General features: G+C 42.1%; 3 protein-coding genes and 1 long non-coding RNA gene across 4 annotated transcripts; 1 reads left to right on the forward strand and 3 right to left on the reverse strand.

The window, feature by feature from the left end:
* Positions 1 to 802: 802 nt before the first annotated feature.
* LOC132523672 (interferon omega-1-like) lies at positions 803 to 1,486 on the reverse strand. The gene has a single exon (XM_060155140.1). It carries the CDS (start codon positions 1,484 to 1,486, stop codon positions 803 to 805), a length of 684 nt encoding a protein of 227 aa, XP_060011123.1.
* Positions 1,487 to 11,387: 9,901 nt separating this feature from the next.
* Positions 11,388 to 11,933, reverse strand: LOC132523675 (interferon alpha-1-like). Its single transcript, XM_060155143.1, has one exon. The coding sequence runs from the start codon at positions 11,931 to 11,933 to the stop codon at positions 11,388 to 11,390; it is 546 nt and encodes a 181-aa protein (XP_060011126.1).
* Positions 11,934 to 15,625: 3,692 nt separating this feature from the next.
* On the reverse strand, positions 15,626 to 16,138 carry LOC132522922 (interferon alpha-13-like). The gene has a single exon (XM_060153489.1). It carries the CDS (start codon positions 16,136 to 16,138, stop codon positions 15,626 to 15,628), a length of 513 nt encoding a protein of 170 aa, XP_060009472.1.
* A 466-nt stretch (positions 16,139 to 16,604) lies between these two features.
* LOC132522923 (uncharacterized) lies at positions 16,605 to 20,144 on the forward strand. The gene is made up of 3 exons (XR_009541380.1): positions 16,605 to 16,726; positions 17,596 to 17,663; positions 19,426 to 20,144. It is a non-coding gene; the product is annotated as an uncharacterized LOC132522923 (long non-coding RNA).
* Positions 20,145 to 20,805: the final 661 nt, after the last annotated feature.

Consider the following 20,805-nt stretch of genomic DNA (forward strand, 5'->3'; position numbering starts at 1 on the left):
GAAGCTGGAAACCTGCACAGAACCAGAGCAGCTGTGTAGCTGGTCAGTGAGGTGGAGGGTCTGAAGTTATGTGTAAGGGATGAATGGTTCAGTAAAGCAGGACCGGGGAGAAGGTGAGAGGAAGGTGCCAGGATTGGCCAGTCAACACCATATGTCACCAGCTTCCCTCGAGGAGATGACTCCTTCCCACAGGTATTTGCACCGACCACTCTTTCCTGGTGGTATAAATCAGTTACACCTATGACATCAGGACTAACCATTCTCCATAATTTCCAGGACTTCCCTCAATTCCATGGAATGCCACCTTTTGACAAGCATTTCCTGAAATGAAAGTGGTAGGACTGTTCCAAAGGACAAAATGGACCAATACTAGTCTGAAATAAATTTACACAGAAAAAGATAAGAATGTAGGTTTCAGAACTTAAAAAACTCAAGAAGTTTTCTCTCATAAGAATTTAATAAATAAAACAAAATGCAAATTTAATGAAATGGAAAGGTGAATATTTTCTAAATTTTAATACAATGTAAGTATAAATATATTGATATGAAAATATAAAAGTAAGATACATAAATAAATAAATAAACAAATAAACAGAATAAATAAATAACAGGGTAGTCATTGCTTAGGGACTGATGCCCTGAAGCTGAATAATTTTAACATATACTTGCTTATCACTACTGACAAAGTAGTAGCTGAATTAATACAATAAATTCTGTGATTAAAGTTGAAATAAGAGCCTTCTGAAATGACTAAAGACATGTGTGCAAGGGTGATAGGGCATCTTAGTCAATGAGAATCATTTCAAGGTGACCCCAGGTCTCCATGCATAATTCTTATCCTTTCTTGCAAGTTGGTTGATGAAGACAAGGATCTCATGATTTCCACTCTGACAATTTCCCAGGCACAGTCACTGTATTTCTTCTCTTTCAGGTAGAGGTGGATTCCCTGGAAGTACCTCTTCACGGCCAGTGTAGGGCCCGTCACTCCCAGGGCAGTTTCTTCATCTCCCATCGCCTGCACCAAGCAGGCGTCCAGGTCCTCCAGCTGCTGATGGAGTCCAGTGCGGAGTTTGTCCAGGAGGGAGGTGTCCCAGGCGGCAGGGGAGCGCTCTGTGTGGAAGAGGCAGAAGACCTGCTGGAGCATCTCGTGGAGGACAGAGGTGGCCTGGGCCTTCGGGAGCTGGCTGCCATCCACCATGTCCTGGGGGAAACCGAAGTCTTTTCTGTCCTTCAGACAGAAGCGAGGGGGGATTCTCCGCATCTGGCCCAGAAGCATGAAGTTCTTCCTGCTAATCCGCACGTGGTTCTGAGACAGGTCGCAGCCCAGAGATCCACCAGGGCCGTAGCTGAACACCACCAGGGCGGTCAGTAGAGAGAGCACGAAGGCCATGGGGCAAATGAGGCTGCTGCCGGCCTGGCTGAGACGGGCGTCCGGGGGAACCTTGGCGGTAGGTTCTGTGATGACATTCTTTCTAAGCAAGGCCATTAAATAGGGAACACAGTAATTTTCATTTTCTAAACATTTCTATACACTTTTACTTCCTTTTTTTGATTTTCACTTATATCTTCTCAGTATGGTCTATGAAGATGTCATCATTCTAAACTATTAATTTTGCAAGAAGTTTAATTTTCCCAGTAATTTCAGATGTGCCCATCCAAATGGATATTTATTAATCAAATGAGAAAAGTTTTCGTCTTAAAGTCAGAAGTGATGTAGGTTTGTAAATACGCACATTCTATATCTCTTTCATGCATAAATGTTGGTCTTCTCTGTTCCAGGAACAAATTTTTAGCCCTGATCTTAGGTTCCATTTTTACCTCTTAGTTTACCTAGGAAGGCAGGCTCTCTCAGCCGTATGCTTTCTGTATTTGCTTAGGGATTTACCAGATCACTCTGGCATAAGCTCTTTGAAACAAAAGATGGGTTTTGTTTAGTGTTTGATTTAGAGAAGAGGCTGATTATTATGAGTCCATGAGCTTCTCCCATGTTTCCTTTCCTTCTAGAACATGTTCCTTCACGTCCATGTGGTCATGCTTCAGGGGACCACGAGGTGAGGACTATTATAGATATTGTCCTTTCTTTCCACCATTTTCTTACTGGAGACCTATAGTCCTCCACAGGCTGGGCCAGTACCCCCACCAGGAATCCTGGTTCTTTTCAGGAGAATATGGGTGTGGAGATCCTAATTCCAAGACAATTGTATTTCCCCAGCAGCACCTCAGTCACAAGGGAGAGATCACATCTAGTCACACCCTCTCCTCTAGAGTGACAGAGTCCCCTTCCTAACCTGGACTCCCACCCTGAGGGCAGGCTCACCACATCCCGAGGACTTTACAATCTCCTATCTGTGGAGGGGCTTGTTTATTTGTTGGGAAAATAATTCATCTTCCAGGACCCTCACCCTTGCCCCTGGAGTGTTTGTGTGAAGGACCCTAGTCCTCAGTGGTGACCTCCTCCCCTCCTGACCCATGTCCTCAGGTATCAGAAGTGTCAGCAGCCCTCAGATGCTGAGAGCAAAAGTGTGTTTTCTCTAAGGTGGTGGAGGAGTTACCCAATTCTAATCATTTTACCCTGAGTAGACACATAATTTTTATTTTGCCAAATACAAATTTTATTATTCAACTCTTTTACTAAAACTAGTCAACGCTTGTTATGCTCAAAGTTTCTGAGCTGGGGGCAGAGAATTCAGCGACGGTGTTGTCTCTCGTTAAAGCTTATGTCACAGAAACCAGTGAGGTTCAGTTGTTCATTCAGTCAGTTGATGCCAGTGGGCTTCTCCCTTCCTCTGTCTCTGTCTCCCTCTGAGAATGCAGGGCAGCGAGGCCCAGGATTAGGTCAGAGAGAAATCACCTTCTTTCCTTTACTTGTGTGTAATTTTTCATTTAAAGTTTTTGTAACTTATATTCACTTAGTGACTTATTGGACAAGATTTGTCTCGCTGCTCCTGCATTAGTTCTAATTCATGATGAGGTAAGAACAATAAAGGGAGGTAAAGAAAGGCAAAGGGGCTCCAGTCTCTATCATTTTCAAACTTTAGATTTTTTGTTTATCACTGCAACTGTCCTAGAAAGTAAAAGTCGACAGCTGTCTTGTGGGCATAAAGAAAACAAATGTGAGTCTGAATGTCATGAATGTGAAAGAAGGGAAGTGATTTCCCCCGACACAATGCCGGATTCTAATTTAGCTAACTTGAGTGCAGCACAGTTGGAGAGGAGGCTACGTCAGAGGAGAAGGATGAGGCCAATGTGAAAAACAGAAAGACAGGAACATGGTTGCTTCTGCCAGAAGCTCAGAAAAGACCAAGTCCTGGGTCAGTTGACGGCCTTCAGCTTCGCAAGACCAGCTCCCTCATTTTTCTTTCATTTAATCCATGAATGATCAGTTTTGAGGAGAGAAGGAAGAAGTCACACCCACCAGCTCACAAGTGACTGGCAACCAGAACCCCAGTTGCTCGAACACTAACCCTGTCTGGGAGGATCAGCAAGATCCGTCTTGCTGAGCATCCGTCTAGGTGATAAATGCATTCAGGCAATGAGAAGGGTACTTTAAGAAAACTAGAATTAAAGGAAGGGAATTAGATGATTCCAAAAGATCCTGATCTTATCTGGTTAATAGGAATCGTGATATTAAAAAGTAAGAACTGAATTTTATTGCTTGCTACTAATGGACTAGCCACTTTCTAAGTTCTTTAAAATTTAGCGACTTCCTTGGCAGTCTAGTAGTTAAGACACCGAGCTTCCACTTCTGGGGGCACAGGTTCGATCCCTGGTCGGGGAACTAAGATCTCGCACGTCCCATGGCACAGCCAGAAAATAGAAAAAGAAATTAACTCAACACTCTCAATAACCCTATTGGATCCAATTCACTTATACAACTGGAGAGAAATATAAATCTGGACGAATGAACTGTTCCAAATGTACCCAAGATACAAGGGCAAACCTTAGGGTGCTTACAATGATTTGTCTGAAAGCACCCATTAAAGAAAGTGAAGACTGCACATGAACATGATATTTAGGAACCAACGAAATAAGCAGACAGAGGACAGTGAGATGACAAAGGACCCTTATTCCACTTAAGATGCCAAAGGGTTACTGTCCGTGGTTTTGTAGGGCTACATGAGGTGTGGTCTGAGTCCACTGAACTGACTTTAAGTTCTAATCAAAATAGACAAAATCACTATTAAGTAGTTAGAAGGGAATAGATTTTTCTGCCTATTGAAAAAAAAGGAAGTTTCCTAGTGGCCTAGTGGTTGCGATCCGGCACTCTCACTGCCGTGGCCCCGATTCAATCCCCGGTGAGGGAACTGAGATCACACAAGCCACGCACTGCCAAGTGTAAGATTTCGTGAGTGATTTCTTCAATGAAATATGGTAAAATAACTTTATTAACCCTAGAAGAGCTGACCCCTGGAATCTACGTATTTTTAACGCTTGAGTTTTCTTGTGAGTTTAAGAAAAAAAAAAAAACACCTAACAATTTCTAGCCATGTGAACTCTGACGTTTCTCCTTCAGGATGACAACTAAAAAGTCACTCACCATCTGGTTCTACAAGAATAAAGTCATTAGCCACAGCAGTCCCTTACCCCAACACGCCCTGACAGGAGTTCAGGGTAGAGATCAGGAATGGGGCACTCTCTGCTCTGGGAAAACTGACAGAATAGGCCTGCAGGTAGTTAGATAATTTCCTGAGAAAATTCTATCAATTCAATTTTTTGCAACTTCTCATACTTAGAAAAGCACTAAAAGCATTAATAGTGACAAATGCTCCTCATGACTAGCAGCAACCTTCTCCCAAGATGTGTCCTTGATTGCACGTATCCTCTTCACCACAATCACATATATACTGACATCCCCATTCTGTCCTTGGAGCCGTTCGTCAGAGCTGACTGAGAGGCTGTCCTCCAGGCTATAGTCCTCAGTAAGTCCTCCCAAAAAACCGAACTCCCAGCTCTTATGTTGTCGTTTGTTTCCAGTCAACAAGGACCTCACTGATTTCCCAGGAGACCTCCTCAGGTCAGCCTGCTGTTCTCAATCTCAATGAAGACACCTCCATTTCTCAGCTACAGTCCAGGCTGGACATCCATTTGTTTACTGATAGAGTCCAAATAAGAATCTCTACTCTTTATTGTTCCAACTGTTGGTTAAGATGTGGGTACCGAAGAGGCCTTATGTATGACCAAGACGGAAGAGCATACGCGCTTCTTAGACAGAAGCAGTGAAGGTTTTTAATGGGCTCCTTAGCAGGGAGAGTCTGGCTTGAACTCCAGAGTCACCCTCATGGCCTTGTATAGTTGTCTTTATTTAAATTTCTAGCCTCAGCCCATTAAAACATCATAATACTGAAGAATTGAAATAAAAATATTATTTAAAAAATCATTTGTTAATAAAATGATATTTTTAGCAGTAATATAGGAATGGTTTCTGCTTGTGTTAGGACCCTAATCCTTAGGAAGTTTCCCAAACCTCTAAATGTACTTTAAATGTCCTTCTGACTTTAAAAGTACCTACTCAGTGCTGTATGCACCAACTGGAAAGGATAGAAAGATGATTGATCCATCAGTGTCCTCTTTCCAAAGTGCCTAAATTAAATAAATGAATTTCCACTTAGCTCTTTGTTGCTTTTAGAAATTGTGACCTTCCAGTGTGCATGTTACTGATACCTGCCCTGCTGGAAAGGCTCTACCCCAGTTGTTGCTAAATATATTAAAATCCCTGCCTGTGTCCCTTCTATTCAAGCATGTTTTATTTTGTTTGTCTTTCAAAGGGGCAAAGACATCATGGTGGAATGTAAGAAATTCCTTGGATTGCATTGTCCCCAGGAATATCCTTCCCTGCTCTGTGACTACTTGCTGGGTCCTAAGGACAAAACAAGTTTGCAGCTGGCACTGAGGAAACCCTCGTCCCTTCCAAGACTCCACAGGCTGCTGTGGTATCAGTGCTGGGGACACTGCTAGTGGCCACATCCTTATGGGAGAACTCTGTGCTATCGCATGCACCTCATTCTTTTCTTCTCTGAAAAGGAATGTTCTGCAGAACACTTGCCTCGGTGCAGCTGATCTGTGTTCTTCCATGTCCTGAGGACCTGCCGCTGTTCCAGTGAACGCTTTAAACATCTCTGTTCTCCTTCCAAGTTCTCAAGCTGCTGCTGCCTTTCAACTCCATGTTTCCTGCGCTTTGGGCTTTTTGAGCAAATAAGAGTCCTGAACCAGGTGAGTTCCTCCTAGTGCAGTCAGCACGTGGAAGTGTGCAAATAGAGGCACAGGTGAGCTCCTGGATTCTCCACCACTGTTCAGTGTTGGGCAGGGTGCCATCTATTTACTGTGTTTCTCTGGGAGTCTGGACAGTCTGGACCTGCAGTGCTTGGCAGGCGGAGAGCGTGGAGTCATATGAGAGTTTCTGACAAACCTGGAACTTTCACTCAGCTTCTGCTTTCCATTGGTGGCTTTGTAGTCTTAAGGGGAAATTGACAGCCAGAAACCCTAATGGAGAAGGAAACAGCGGTATGAATGGGCAGTACAGCTTAATGCAGAGTGAATGGGGAAAGTACACTATGGATTTCTACACTGGGTGGAACTGAATGATTGTGATATTTTAGTGAAAGAATGGGATCCAGGAAAACAGAGGGGAAGGGGAATTGTGCCATGCATCAGAATCAGCAGATAGATATATGGTATATTTTATACTATGTATTCATATATAGGTACCATATATGTATATTATTGTATGTAAAATTACATACAATTGATGACACACTTTCTCCCAGTTCTGTTTTTTAGGCTGTCATTGTTCTGCAGTCAGTGACAGAGAGAGGGGGAGGAGAATTCATTATTCCCATTTAGACCTATATGAAAAATATAGGAAACAACACACTACCTGTTTAGCCCTCACTCTGTGGATGATACTCTGCTAAGTGCTCTTAAATGTTCTGGTTGGTCTAATATTCAATACAACTCTAGGAATATTTTCCGTACTTTGTATTTGAGGAAACTGAGGCTCAGGGAAGTTAAGTGATTCCCCAGCATCACACGTGTGTCCTGGCAGAATCTAGACTCAATGCAGAAACCCATATCACATATAAATAATTATTTAACTTCCATCCTCTGTAATTCTCAAGCTCTTTGTTTTCTTCTTTGGTGCTTTCTGAAGATCATTTTTCCCTGCTTGACTCCTAAGTGCACTGGCTACTCCAGCTTTGTGCCCTCTTCAGACTCTCCTTCTCTTTCTCACTCTTAAAAGTTGAAGGTCCTCATGAGCTTTCGGTCGTCATCTCGTTCTACACTCTACTCCTAAGGAACGACATCCACATATGCTGCTTCCAATGGGAAGTCTGTCTTTAGATGTTTCTTGGCCACTTTATGGAGTCCATGTGCTTTCTCCCCTTCTTGAGATGCCTCATTCCAGATTCTGGTGAGAGAATCCCCTTTTCCCTATCTGTCATTGTAATAGGAAACTTAATTGAAATAATTTAGCATGATTACTGTTTTTATATCTTTTATCTCTTCCAAACTGAACTCTCCAGAAGAATAGGTTTGGCATTCTCTTTTTTCACCTCTGTATTCTCAGAACTATCAAATATCCGATATAGAAATATGAAGTTTTAAAATATAACCTGGAACTTCCCTGCTGGTGCAGTGGTTAAGAATCCGCCTGCCATTGCAGGGGAAACGGGTTCGATCCCTGGTCCGGGAAGATCCCACATGCCGCGGAGCCACTAAGCTTGTGGGCCACAACTACTGAGCCTGTGCTGTACAGCCCGCGAGCCACAACTACTGAGCCCACGTGCAGCAACTACTGAAACCCGCACGCCTAGAGCCCGTGCTCCACAACAAGAGAAGCCATCGCAATGAGAAGCCCGCGCATCACAACGAAGAGTAGCCCCTGCTCGCCAAAACTAGAGAAAGCCTGCGCACAGCAACAAAGACCCAGCACGGCGAACAATAAATACAATTTTAAAAAGTAAAATAAAATATAAACCACTGAAATAAATGAATGATGAGAATGATGAGTAGAATTTATCATCCATGTTTCAGTATGCCTTGCAAATTAAAGCTACATCTTTTTGTAAGAATAAAAAAACCCAAGATGTCATCTGGGGGAGAGTTTCATAAATTAAACAAGAAAATAATTTGAAACAATATAGAGGTAAGCATATTTTATTATATTGAAAACACTATAAAGGTGAACATGATATTATATGAACAAAACTATTTTAAATACCATACATAGTATGACTGAGATAAAGTAGAAGAATAAATAGATGACTACATTAGAGCCCTTTGCACTTTAATCACTATCATTTTGACTCCTGGTCTGATCATTTCTAAATCTCTACTGTATATGAGTCTAGTTCTGATACTTGCTCTGTCTCTTCAAACTGTGTTTTTCACCTTTTAGTATGGTAAGTTTCTGTTGAAAGTTGAACATGATGTATGGGGTAAAAGGAACTGAGGTAAATTGGCCTTTAGGGTGAGGATTTACAATTCTCTTGCTTAGAGGTTGGCTATGTTTACTTCAAGTCCTGGGCTCTGTTTCTGCCCTCTTTATTTTCCATATCAGCGAAGCTGGCTTATCCTTTGGGATTGGTCTTCTTGAAAATAGATTTATTAGACCTGTTTGACAAGTAACCACCATAGGTGACAGGTCTATATCTTGTTCACCATTTTATCATTAGTACAGAGTTCATAATAATTACTCCAAATAATTATTAACGAAGAGTATTCTTAGATTTTCCATTAGACCTCCCATCAGAAGCTTCTACTGACCTCGCATCAGAGCCTTATATTGAAGTAATTATTAAGCATCATTAGATGATTCAGTACATTTCTACTGAGCCTCTTGGTTCATCATTCTCCATCTCACAGTGAAGACGTAGGGTGGTGAAAATGTAGGGCATAGGATGCTAGATAAAATTAGCCTTCTCTGCTTTCCTGGTGTCAGAGTCTTTGTAATGTTATACGTTCTTTTTCATTTAGTATTTTTCTGGGCAAGGTTTGTCTTGCTACTACTGATTTACTTCCTTTTTCATCTTGAGTTGAGTATCTTAAGAGGGAAGCAAAAATGGAAACATAAAGGGCCCATACCATGATTTTCCATAATGTGCAATACATCATTGATTTGCTTCTCCATTCAACTTTCTTGGAAAGCTGTCCTCGCATTTGATGTACTTAGGTAAAAGGAAAACAAATGCAAATCTGACTATGATGAGAGTGAAAGAAGTAAAGTGACTCCCCAGGTGAAATAATGACAATGGGAGTTCTTCTCTTGTTACCCTTCCACTTGCTCCAGAATGGGTTCTGCTGATTAATTTCAGCAAATCAGCTCTCACTAAGGTCAGTTCTATCTGTTTCCCTTGTCGTGGATGGTTTCAAGCGCAGAGCAGCTTACTGACATTCAACATCATATTCATCAAAATAATGATACATTATCACTGTAAGTGATTAAATGTCAGGATTTAAAGTAAATCAAATCTTGAACATTGATATGAGTTTTCAGTACATCAAATCCATGAAATCTCTTCAGAAGCAAAAAATAGTTCAAAAAAGGAAAACAATGCAGAGAAAAAAAATAATCCACATCCATTCTAGGTTCCACCCTATGTCTCTCCTCCAATTCAGACGGCAAATATCTCAAACCTATTTTCTGTGTATATTGTCATTCCTTTCTCTTATTCATCCTTCCACCTTCTCCACTATGGTTTCTGCTGATTAATTCTACCAAACAAGCTGTCACTAAGTGGCCAATGCCATCTCTTTTCCCAATGTAGGAGAACTTTCCATCTACGTTTTCATGAATGCATTGAATCTTCTAAGCAGTTTCAGTCTTTCAAACATGGTCTTCTCACCTTTCTCTCTTGTCCTGTTAACATATGGCCATTCCCCTTGCTTTCCCTCCCTTTTAACGTTAAGGTCATAGGATTCAATTTTCAGTCCTTTTCTCATTTGATACTCTCCTCCTATTTGATCACTTCTTCTGTTCCATGCTTTACACTTCATGGAATTGCTTCTAAATTGCCATCTCCAGTATCCAGTGGACATTTGCACTGAAATGTCTACTAGTTAACTATAGGTAATATCTACTGCTTTAATTTCTATATCCTCGCCTGACATGATCCACCTTCTGCTGGGGGAATTCCATTTTCCCACCTTCTCACCGTAGCACTAAATTTAACCGATATTAATTTCTACTACAAATTAGTACTATTTTAAAAATAATTAAATTTAATTGTGAGTTAACTGATTTTTAAAAATTATTTATTTATTTATTTGGCTGTGCCAGGTGTTAGTTGTGGCACACGGCATCTTCATTGCTGCGTGCAGGATCTTCATCGCGGCATTCGGGATCTTTGGTTGCAGCATTCAGGATCTTTTAGTTGTTTGCGGCATGTGGGCTCTTACTTGTGGCATGCAGGATCTAGTTCCCTGACCAGGGATGGAATCCGGGCCCCCTGTATTGGGAGAGCAGAGTCTTAAACACTGTACCACCAAGGAAGTCCCTGTATTAACTGATTATTGTTTTTAGGTTACTTTCCTTTAAAAAAAAAAAATCAGAGTTACCCAAAGCAGAATTGGATTAGCTATGTTCACCTCTAGGTCCTGAGGGCAACCCACGACCTGGCTAGAAGAAGTCTATTTTTATTTCTAACGTGAAAATCGTAATGATGGGTCAAGGAATTGTAACATACATTCTTTAATCAGGTTGCACATTCAGGCTTGGTGTTTCTTTCTCTCTTTTTTTTTTTAGTGGTACGCGGGCCTCTCACTGTTTTCGCCTCTCCCATTGCGGAGCACAGGCTCCGGACGCGCAGGCTCAGCGGCCATGGCTCACGGGCCCAGCCGCTCCGCGGCATGTGGGATCTTCCCGGACCGGGCACGAACCTGTGTCCCCTGCATCGGCAGGCGGACTGAACCACTGCGCCACCAGGGAAGCCCCTTGGTGTTTCTTTTTTAAAGAAAAAAAACAAAACAGGAAGTTTTCTCTAGTAAGAATTTAATGCACAAAGAAAACTCATAAACTGAGTTAATACAAAGTATATATTTTTCTCTTAACCACAATGTATACATGCACATAATATTATGTAAATAAAAATAATTTAAATCTTTATAAATAGTGAAATAAATATTAAAATAGATAAATAAATATTTAAGTAGATAAGTAAGTAGATAGATCAACATGGGCATCTATGAGGGACGAGTGCCTGTAGAGTAGAACATCATGTTGCTTAATATTCCTGAAAACACTGGACAAATTAATTCAATTCAGGGCATGATGAGAGCAGAAATGAGAGTCTTTGACATGGCAGCACAGGTGGAAGTGTGGTCTTGTTAGGCAGTGAGAATCATTTCGGTGTTGAACCAGGTGGGTGTCATTCCTTCCTCCTGAGTCTTTCTTACAAGTTCGTTGATGAAGAGAAGGATCTCATGACTTCTGCTCTGACAATCTCCCAGGCACAAGGGCTGTACTTCTTCTCTTGCAGATAGACAGTGATTCTGTGGAAGTATTTCCTCACAGCCAGGATGGAGTCCTCCTTCAGCAGGGGAGTCCCTTCCAGCCCCGCCTCCTGCATCAGACAGGCTTGCAGGTCAGTGAGCTGCTGATAAAGTGCAGTGCAGAACTTGTCCAGGAGGGTCTCATCCCAAGCGGCAGCCGAGCCCTCTGTGCTGAAGAGCTGGAAGGTCTGCTGGATCATCTCATGGACGACAGCGATGGCTTGAGCCTTCTGGAACTGGTTGCCTCCAAACGCCTCCTGGGGGAATCCAAAGTCATTTCTGTCCTTCAGGCAGGAGAAGGGGGAGATTCTCCTCATCTGTCGCAGGAGCATCAGGGCCCTGGTGTTAGCCAGGCTGTGGGTCTGAGGCAGGTCGCAGCCCAGAGAGCAGTTAGAGTTGCAGCTGAGCAGCACCAGGGCCAGGAGTAAGGACAAGTTTGGGGACATCTGGGACCCTGCAGATGCTGCTGGCCTGGCTGAGGTGGGGACTCTGTGAACCCTGCTCTCTAGGTTCTCTGAAGACCTTCCTTCAGGCCTGGGTCTTAAATGGGAGCGAATTGGTTTCCATTTTCTGAATGTTCCCTCTTACTTTCTACTTCTGTTTTTGCTTTTCATTTTGCACTCTCCAGATAGGTTAGGGCAGCGTTTCTCAACCACTGTTTTTCATCCTTGCCTCCCCTTCTCCTGCCCACAGAACCTTTCTAGATATTTTTTTTCCATACGGCCCCCCTATGAAATTTTGATACACAGATATACTGTGTACATCGGTATGTACTCCATGCATATCTCTACTTTATAAATAGAAAAAGAAAGTGAAAAGTTTTTTCTTTTTATTCAAAGCAGTGGTGAGTATGACAAAAATATTTAGGCTAAAAATTAGCTGTAAAAGCTACTGCAATTAATTTAACATTTTGGTTAAGTGTGCAGAATGACTTTTAATGTAATACATTTACTTAATAAATAGGAATGTATCAAATTACATATTCAATAAAAATTTATACAAATACTTCATAAGAATACCAATGTATAGATATATTTAAAAATCTATCAAAACTGCTAAAACCATTGAAAATTTAAATGATTTTCTTAACATTTATTTTTAAGTAATTCTTAGTTTTGATTCATATCATAAAATGATTTCTAACTTCACTAGCTGCTAGATAGTCCTCTAGATATTGTCAACAACTTTTTCTCTTTAGGACTAGACATGATTATTGATCTCCTAGATAACTTGTTTAGAATTAAATAATAAAATACAACCTATTTGTGCTTAATTCCCGATGCCCACATCACACTGAGGCTCAAACATAAGCAAAATCCACAAGACAGACAAGGACACCTCATAAGTAAGCAGAGGGCACCTCTCACATTATGACTTTGAGTTCAATCATATGATGGAGAGAAAGTCCTGTAATGAAACATCAAGCCACCATGGCTTGTAGCACTGATCCTGCATATTGTGTATCTTCCATGCACTCAATGTCAATGCCTCTCGTCTCATACACAAGAAAACCCAAAGAGAAAAATGAATACAAAGGATAGGGTTGGATAGGGTTGAGCTTTGGAGTGCCACCCACCATTGTAGTAGCTAAGATTTGTTCGCACCCCTAACAACTACTGTTTGCACCCGTGGGAGCGATCTGCTCCCAGATGACTTAGGAATCATCATCGATTTGAATCTTTCTCTGTATTTTTGCATTGAATTTCAGATTCCCCAAAGGACTGTCAGAGGTTCCAATCCAAGCCTATTCTTTTCAAACGAAAGAAAACCATCTTTGTAATTAATTGAGAACTGGATAAATGTTGATTGGTATCATGGAAAGAATTCACTTTCAACTCTGATCATGAATTCTTTTATTTTGCAGTGGATGTTCTGTGGCCTCAGCCCCCTCTAATACCGATCTTTCAATAAATAATAGGTATGTGACTATCTGTGGCAAATCAGCTCTGTAGCGACTGGACTCTGTCGTATTCTCTGTGGTATCCTCGGCACCAGGCCCAGTGTAATCACGCAACAGGTAATCGTTTTTTTTTTTTTTTTTTTTTTTGCGGTACGTGGGCCTCTCACTGTTTTGGCCTCTCACATTGCGGAGCACAGGCTCCGGACACGCAGGCTCAGCGGCCACGGCTCACGGGCCCAGCCGCTCTGCGGCATGAGGGATCTTCCCAGACCGGGGCACGAACCCGTGTCCCCTGCATCGGCAGGCGGACTCTCAACCACTGCGCCACCAGGGAAGCCCGAACAGGTACTTTTAACGAAAGCAGTTTCTCAGATGGTCTCCTCCCACTGGAAGGCAGTTACGAATGACCAAGCTATTTTCCTTTATCACGGTCGTATTTGCTGGGATTATAATAGACAGTGGCTGGTATTCCCACTCTACTCCTACTGGTATCACTCATGCCTACTGAGTTTGTTGCTAAAACCACTAGGATTCTCTTTCCTTTAAGGTGCCTATGGCTCTGGGGATTCAAGTTGTAAGAGCAGCACAATTTTCAGCCGTTGCCCGGCACTCTATTAAACTCAGGAGGATGGCCTCGTCGCTAATTTGTCCTCTACTAGGTCATGACAGAAAATAACCAGCTTGATGTCACATACAGAGCCATGTATCTGAACTCAAAGTCTCCCTGATTCACACAGGTCACAGCGACCAGACCATTAACCACGTTACTCTTCGGTGGGTCTTTACGGATGTGGCAATGACTACCTATATCCTGAGATTCTTTGGAGACTCCTCACAAAGACTGATGAATGATCCTTTTCCTCCTGTGTCTTCATTCCCTTTCAAGGGACGATGGGGTCCATTTCAGTTTGATTTCCAAATTTTGACACATAATAATTAAAGCATTACTGCAGGTTTGAAATCAAGAGTTTGGATTCTGAGTCCTCGGTCTGCTCTTTTGGCCTGGTAAATGGCTCATTCTTCTTTATTTACATGAATATATTCTCTCTTCTGGATGCCAAGACATGTAGCCTTCAATGCCCTTTCTGGTCTGAATGTTTCCGTCCCCACAAAATTCATATTTGGAAGTCCTAACCCCCAAAGTGATGGTATCAGGTGGCGGGCCCTTTGGGACTTGATTAGGGTGTGAAGATGGAGGCCTCACGATGGAATTAGTGCCCTTATCAACGAGGTCAGAGATAAATGCCTCCCTCTCCTGCTGTATGATGATACAAGGAGAACTCTGCAGTGTGAGACCTGAAGCAGGCTTTCACCAGAACTGGACCGTTTCTGTATTGTAAATAAGTTCATTTGTATCATTTTTTTTAGATTCCACATATAAATGATATTTCTCTTTCTCTGTGGGTCAGATTGTTTTTTAATGAAGTGTGTGCAAGCAAGAACATTAGTTGTTCCCCTCCACCCCACCCAGAACTTCATTAGGACAAATAGTGTAAAGATGAAAAGTGGTCTTATGCAGTGAACTTGTCTCCTCGTCTATTAATCATCCAATAATTTCCCAACTTCTTTGCAGTGAGATTTCCACGAGGATAAATCCAGGCCATGTAATGTGAGCAGAAGGGCTCTTGCCCTGTATAGTCCTGGCCCTTGAAAACGTCCCATGGGATGCACCGGACTTTTTCCCTTTACCACTGAGTGGAATAGACTCAAATACTGCAGAAAAATTTGCAGTCACCTGTTGATGATGGAAAAATCCACAAAACAGGGGGTACCCATGTCCCCGAATCACTCTTTGGAGAGCAACTTAGAACATCCATCTGATCAGGAATGCCTGCCTTGTGTTCTTATACCAGGGAAAGATAAGATTCTATTATGATCAAATTCCTGACAGCATTCTCTTTACCCGTTACAGCAGTCAGCATTAACTTAACCGACAAATATCTTTAACACCACACTATCCAAAAAACCTTTCTATACTTCATGTGTTGAAAATAGGAAATACCTCTCCCAAAACTTAAAGTGATCTTTTAAATTACGTTATAAAATTATTTATACAAGAAAAGAGATTGTGTTCTGTCAAAACCTTTTTTAAAATCATGATTTTCTTTTCAGACATTTTTCAGCCTGTGAGGAAACACAAGTCGAGATTGCTTTGGACTTGAACACTAATGTAATTGAATGAGACGTGTCACGAGTATAAAAAATATTCTGTATTTGTTGACATTTCTTTGAGGATTCTTACATAAGGGAAAGGCACCTTTTAATTTCCACTCTGACAACCTCCCAGGCACAGGGGCTGTATTCCTTTGCCTTCAGATAGACATGGATTCCATGGAAATACTCCCGGGCAGCACGTCCCAAATCTCGACAATCCAGATTGTCTTTTTTCATCTGTTCCAGTCGGTGCAGCCTCAGATGAAGGCTAGAGAGAAGTTTATCGAGGAGGGTGTTGTTCCAGGCAGCACGGCTGTCCTCTGTGGTGAAGAGGTTGAAGACCTGCTGGAGCATCAGATGGTGGTGACAGGTGCCTTGAGTCACCTGGATTGGGGTGATATTCTCTCTTTTCCAAGGAAATTTGAAGTCGGTTCTGTCCTTTAGGCACCACTGAGAGGGGATCCTTTGCAACTGTTCCAGATGTTGGAAGACGTCCTTGTTTTCCTGGCTATGGCTTCTAGGCAAGTTCCAGCCAAGAGAGTAAGCAGGGATAGAGCAGAGCAGCACTCCTGCCACTAGCAAATAGATCTGGGCCATTAAGAAAGAGTGATTCACTAGACGGCCGCCAGGAGAGGCGTGGGCACCGCCAAACAATTAATGAGTGGGAAGCTTCCTTCCCTGGAACTGTGGACAGCGTCCTTCCCTAGGTGGCCGGTAGAGGGCGCAGGGTTTGTTTGGGAAACGCCGACTGTTGAGTTTGCCGTCTGCAGCTGTCTCCTGCAGCTCGAGAGACAGGGCGAAAAGTAGTCCCTGAGGCTGCTTTAATAATCAGCATACGCGAAACACCTTGGTTTTCTCGGTGCTGAGCGTTGAAGAGGAAGCCTTGTCGCGGCCTCGCCAGAGACATTTTTGTGTGGCTGGGAACAAGAACCTTGCATTTTCAGGCTTCCCCTGAGTTCTGCGCTTTATTTTCTCACAGAAACTTGAGCGAGGCAATTTTTGGGAAAGAAGCCTTTTTCTGAGCGGTCTGAGGTGGGAAATCAGAGCGCTTCCCAGCCGCAGAGAAAGGGGAGCCGATTTTTTAGATTCGGGCTGGTTTCTGGCGCGAGACAGCGAAGGCCCAGAGAAAGGGGAAGGCGGCGGCGGCGATGGGACGACAGGACGGTGTTGGGGACGCCCTGAGGGGTGAGTCGGCGCGCGGCCACCACCGGGGCCGAGGACGCGGGAGCTGAGCGCCCCTGTAGATTCTCTGGGACTTCATGGAGTCTTTCAAGGATACAGCGTTAAAGTGAGGGAGAAAGTATTGAGTATCTGAGAAGTAGGAATATTAAAAAAAACTCACAGCCTTTTATTTTTTACATTTTAAAATTAATTTTATATTTAACTTAATTCATATCATATTTAAATTAAATAAATGTTTGATATTTTTATAAATTTATGTTAAAGTATTTTCAATATTAAGCATAGAATATTAAAATATATTTTCATATTAAAATATAGCATTTTATTAAATTTTATTTAAACTATATTGTCTTTATACTAAAGTAAGTATTTAATATAATTAATTATTTGTTTATTTATTTTAGGCTGGGTTTATTTATTTTAGGCTGGGTTCAGTCTTCATTGCGGTGTGCAGGCTTCTCATTGTGGTGGCTTCTCTTGTTGAGGAGCACAGGCTCCAGGTGCGCAGGCTTCAGTGGTCGTGGCTCGCGGGTTCCAGAGCACAGGCTCAGTAGTAGCAGCACATGGACTTGGTTGCTCCACGGCATGTGGGATCTTCCTAGACCAGGGCTCGAACCCGTGTCAGGGCTCGAACTCAGGGCTCGAACCCTGAGTTGGCAGGCGGATTCTTAACCACTGCGCCACCGGCGAAGCCCCAAGTATTTAATATAGTTTTACTTTTCTATCTTTAATGGAAGCCAACTCATTAATATTGTCAAGATTACTTTTTTGCTCGTTTTTAATTGAGGGAATTACCATGTTTGACAATTTCTAATGACCCCGTGATAGTCTTAACTGATTTTTAACTCATGTTCCTGAAATGTCTTTCCCAGGACCTCACCTTGACTATAAGGTTAGAAAGAAGAGTTGGTGTGTACAAGCAATTGAGGACGTTTAGCAGGTCAGACTTTTTCATTTTTCTTTAGTAGGAATTTTATACACTAAGTGGAATTTGCCCAGATTTCATTTACATCATGAAGGCTTACTTTGTAAGACTGTCAGGGCCATGCAAATGGAGGTCAGCTTCATTTCTTTACTTAAAATTTTTATATTTTGTTCCTCGTGCATATTTTGGTATTAATTTTCATTTTAAAATGTTGCATTAAAACATCCTTTATCTTGATGACTTAGATTTGGTGCCTTCTTACCATTCGTGCTTAAGAGAAGTACTAGCTTAACGTTGCCCTAATGCTAACCCAGGAAATAGCTTTTGAATTAGAGTATTGTGCTGTTCCAGGGCTGAAAATCTAGGAATGCTTTAATTCTCATCATCTCTCCCCCATATATATATTTCTTACCATTTTCCTGGTCTCTACAACATTATTTTAATGTCTTTTTTTAAAGGAAGAAAAAACCCTTTTGACTGCCTTCATCTGATTTTCTCAACTCACACCCCCTTGGCTATGGTAACCACAAATCTGATCTTTTTCTCTGAGGTTATGTGTTTGTTTTTAAAGTATAATTTAATCTGTGTCTTAAAAATTAACACCAGAGGTGGTCTGAAACAAAATAAGGTGAGGAAAAGGACTATTTATCTCATTTATACTAGTCACAGAGCAGGCTTTTTTTTTTTTTTCTTGTAGGGAGGAGGTCAAAACACTTTCTCAGATGCTGCAAAGAGCCTCAGGTGCCGTAGGATTTCTCTCCTTAATGTACGGGGCACTGCTCTAAGGGTGGAGACTAGGTCTCTACTCCTTCGCAGGCCTGCAGGCAATCCCTCTCCTAGAGTTTGCATTTGGGGGCCTCAACATGCAGACCCCTGAGTATTAAGGAACCTGTAGTCAGAGCTTCTCTTGGCTGGGCTGAGGGTGGACTATACAGGTTACCATTTGTTATATTAATACAAAAGCCTTCTATCATTCACTCTGTTCAAATTCTCAGCCTGTACTTTGCAAACTTTATTTTATTTGATCTCGGCAATGTCTTGTGTGACCACAACTAACGGTGTCTCCATTTTTTAAAAGAGGAAATGAAAATCTGATGTCATTTAAATTCAGGAGCCCCAGATTTTTGTCAGAGTGGAGCCTTCTGCTGCTCCCAGGCCCTCCTCTTCATCAGCTCTGAGCACTGGCCCTCAGCTGCACTGAGCACGTGGTGCTTCCTTCATCCTAATCCTGCCTCTAAAGTCTGTCCTCCCTGCTCCCTGGAGGGCAGTCACCATCCCTGCCTCACTTTCCTGGAATCCACATTGCCAAGCACATTGTCACATATATACGCAGTCAGAACATTTCTGGTGACGGAATGAAGAGAACTGCATGAATTCACCCTTGCTGTTCATTTTTTTGTCACCATTATCTGTAAACTTTCAGAAAATGTGAGCTATGGTCCTGTAAAGAAATGTGGAAGAATTTAAATCTGATGTATGAGTCCCTTTAGAGGAGAATGCAGAGAGGTGAGGCTAGTTGTATTTTGGTGCAATTTAAGAAGTGGCAAAACAGAGTACAGGGTCAAACCTCTAAGTATTCGTATTAGAACTGAAAAAGAGATATATTGAGACTCAGGTTTTTATTTCAACCTTGGGTCTCATTTAGATGAATACATCCTATTGGATTGATACTCTTTCATGTTCCAGGAATGTGTTTAATTTCCAGTGTAATAAAAGAATTGAAGTTGTGACATTCTATGTTGCCCATAAATGGCTTATTTAAGAATCTCCTTTGCAGGCAGGTACCCACAGCAGCTGGATACAGGCTCCCACAGCCAGACACCTGCATCACCAGGCTCACCGGGGCCTGCCACCCTCCTCACTGAGGACACCCAGGATGATGTTCTCCAGCCCTGTCTGCACCCTTAGCTGTCGCCTGGCCCAGAACCACAGCCTGCCAAAGCAGGAGACCCTCACAGTCCTGCCCCTAACAGGGAGAATCTTCTTTGTTTTCCTGCCTGAAGGACAAGAAGGTTTTCAGGTTCCATCAGCACCAGCTGGCTGACAGCCAGTTCCCAAACGCTCAGGCCGCCTCATTCTCCATGAGACGATACAGCACTTCTCCATCGTCTTCAGCACAAAGAGCTGAAATTCCTCAGTGGGCTTGATCAACAGTGGGCAGATGTGGAGACTAGTTTGGTGCAGGAGATGGAGAGGAAAAGACCCTGCTGGGCAATGAGGACTCCAGCCTGACTTTGAAGAACTTCCAAAGGACCAGGCTCGATCTGAAAAGAAAGTCCACAGCTGCTGTGCCCAGGACAATATGAGAGTGGAAGTTAAGGCGTGAAAATCAGAGTGTGCTTTCCCTGTATGTTCAACCTCAGAGAACCCAGGAGTGGGAAAAGGAGACCTGGACCCAATCTTCTACAATGGAGTCGTCTCTGCTTAGAGGTGGCCTCTAGCGCGTCCATATTCACTCCCTTCAATGACTTTTCTTCTGATTCAGTTGTAAATGCATCGAGTCTTCTCAGCACATTGTTTTTCAACAGTAAGTGGAACAATACTTTTGAATGGGGAGAAAATTTATTTTTAATTTGTAATAATTAGAATTTATTTCTCTATGATGATTGTTATATTTACCAAATTTATTCTTCATATTATGATATGGTCAGCCTTGTGTCTTGTTTTCATTTGCTTTGGGGGTGCAAAAGGTATATTTTAAGTGTTAGGTTTAACTCATACTCTTAAAGAAAATCAGAGTGTCCTTAAACCTTTAATCTGCATTAAAATCCAAAAGGAACATAAATCGTTTTATTCATTTCATTGGTTCTTAAAATATTTTGAAGTATCTCTGCTTTCAGGATTTTACTTGTGTTTTTTAATATATTGGTAGACAAAACAAAGATATTACTTTCTTAATGGAGCACTCTGTCAGAGAAGACAGGCCTTAAAGAGTAAAAAATTCTCTTGAAACCCTTTCTAGGTTATGAGGGAGATGCACAAGGCATTATGACAGGTTATAGCAGCTGGAGCTATTCTCTTTTACTTGTTCTTTCTTGGAGAAAGCATGTCTAATGGTTGCTGATTCAGTTTCAGCAGTTGCATGATCAAAAAACTGTGAAATACATTATAGAATCATGGAATTTAAACTTCAACAAAGAAGTGTGACTATCCCTTG

The sequence above is a fragment of the Lagenorhynchus albirostris genome, chromosome 7 (assembly GCF_949774975.1).
Source record: "Lagenorhynchus albirostris chromosome 7, mLagAlb1.1, whole genome shotgun sequence".
Classification (NCBI taxonomy): domain Eukaryota; kingdom Metazoa; phylum Chordata; class Mammalia; order Artiodactyla; family Delphinidae; genus Lagenorhynchus; species Lagenorhynchus albirostris.

Bases quoted from the DNA above. Each gene is read 5' to 3' on its own strand.
- LOC132523672 (XM_060155140.1), bottom strand. From the start codon at position 1,486: ATGGCCTTGCTTAGAAAGAATGTCATCACAGAACCTACCGCCAAGGTT.
- LOC132523675 (XM_060155143.1), bottom strand. From the start codon at position 11,933: ATGTCCCCAAACTTGTCCTTACTCCTGGCCCTGGTGCTGCTCAGCTGC.
- LOC132522922 (XM_060153489.1), bottom strand. From the start codon at position 16,138: ATGGCCCAGATCTATTTGCTAGTGGCAGGAGTGCTGCTCTGCTCTATC.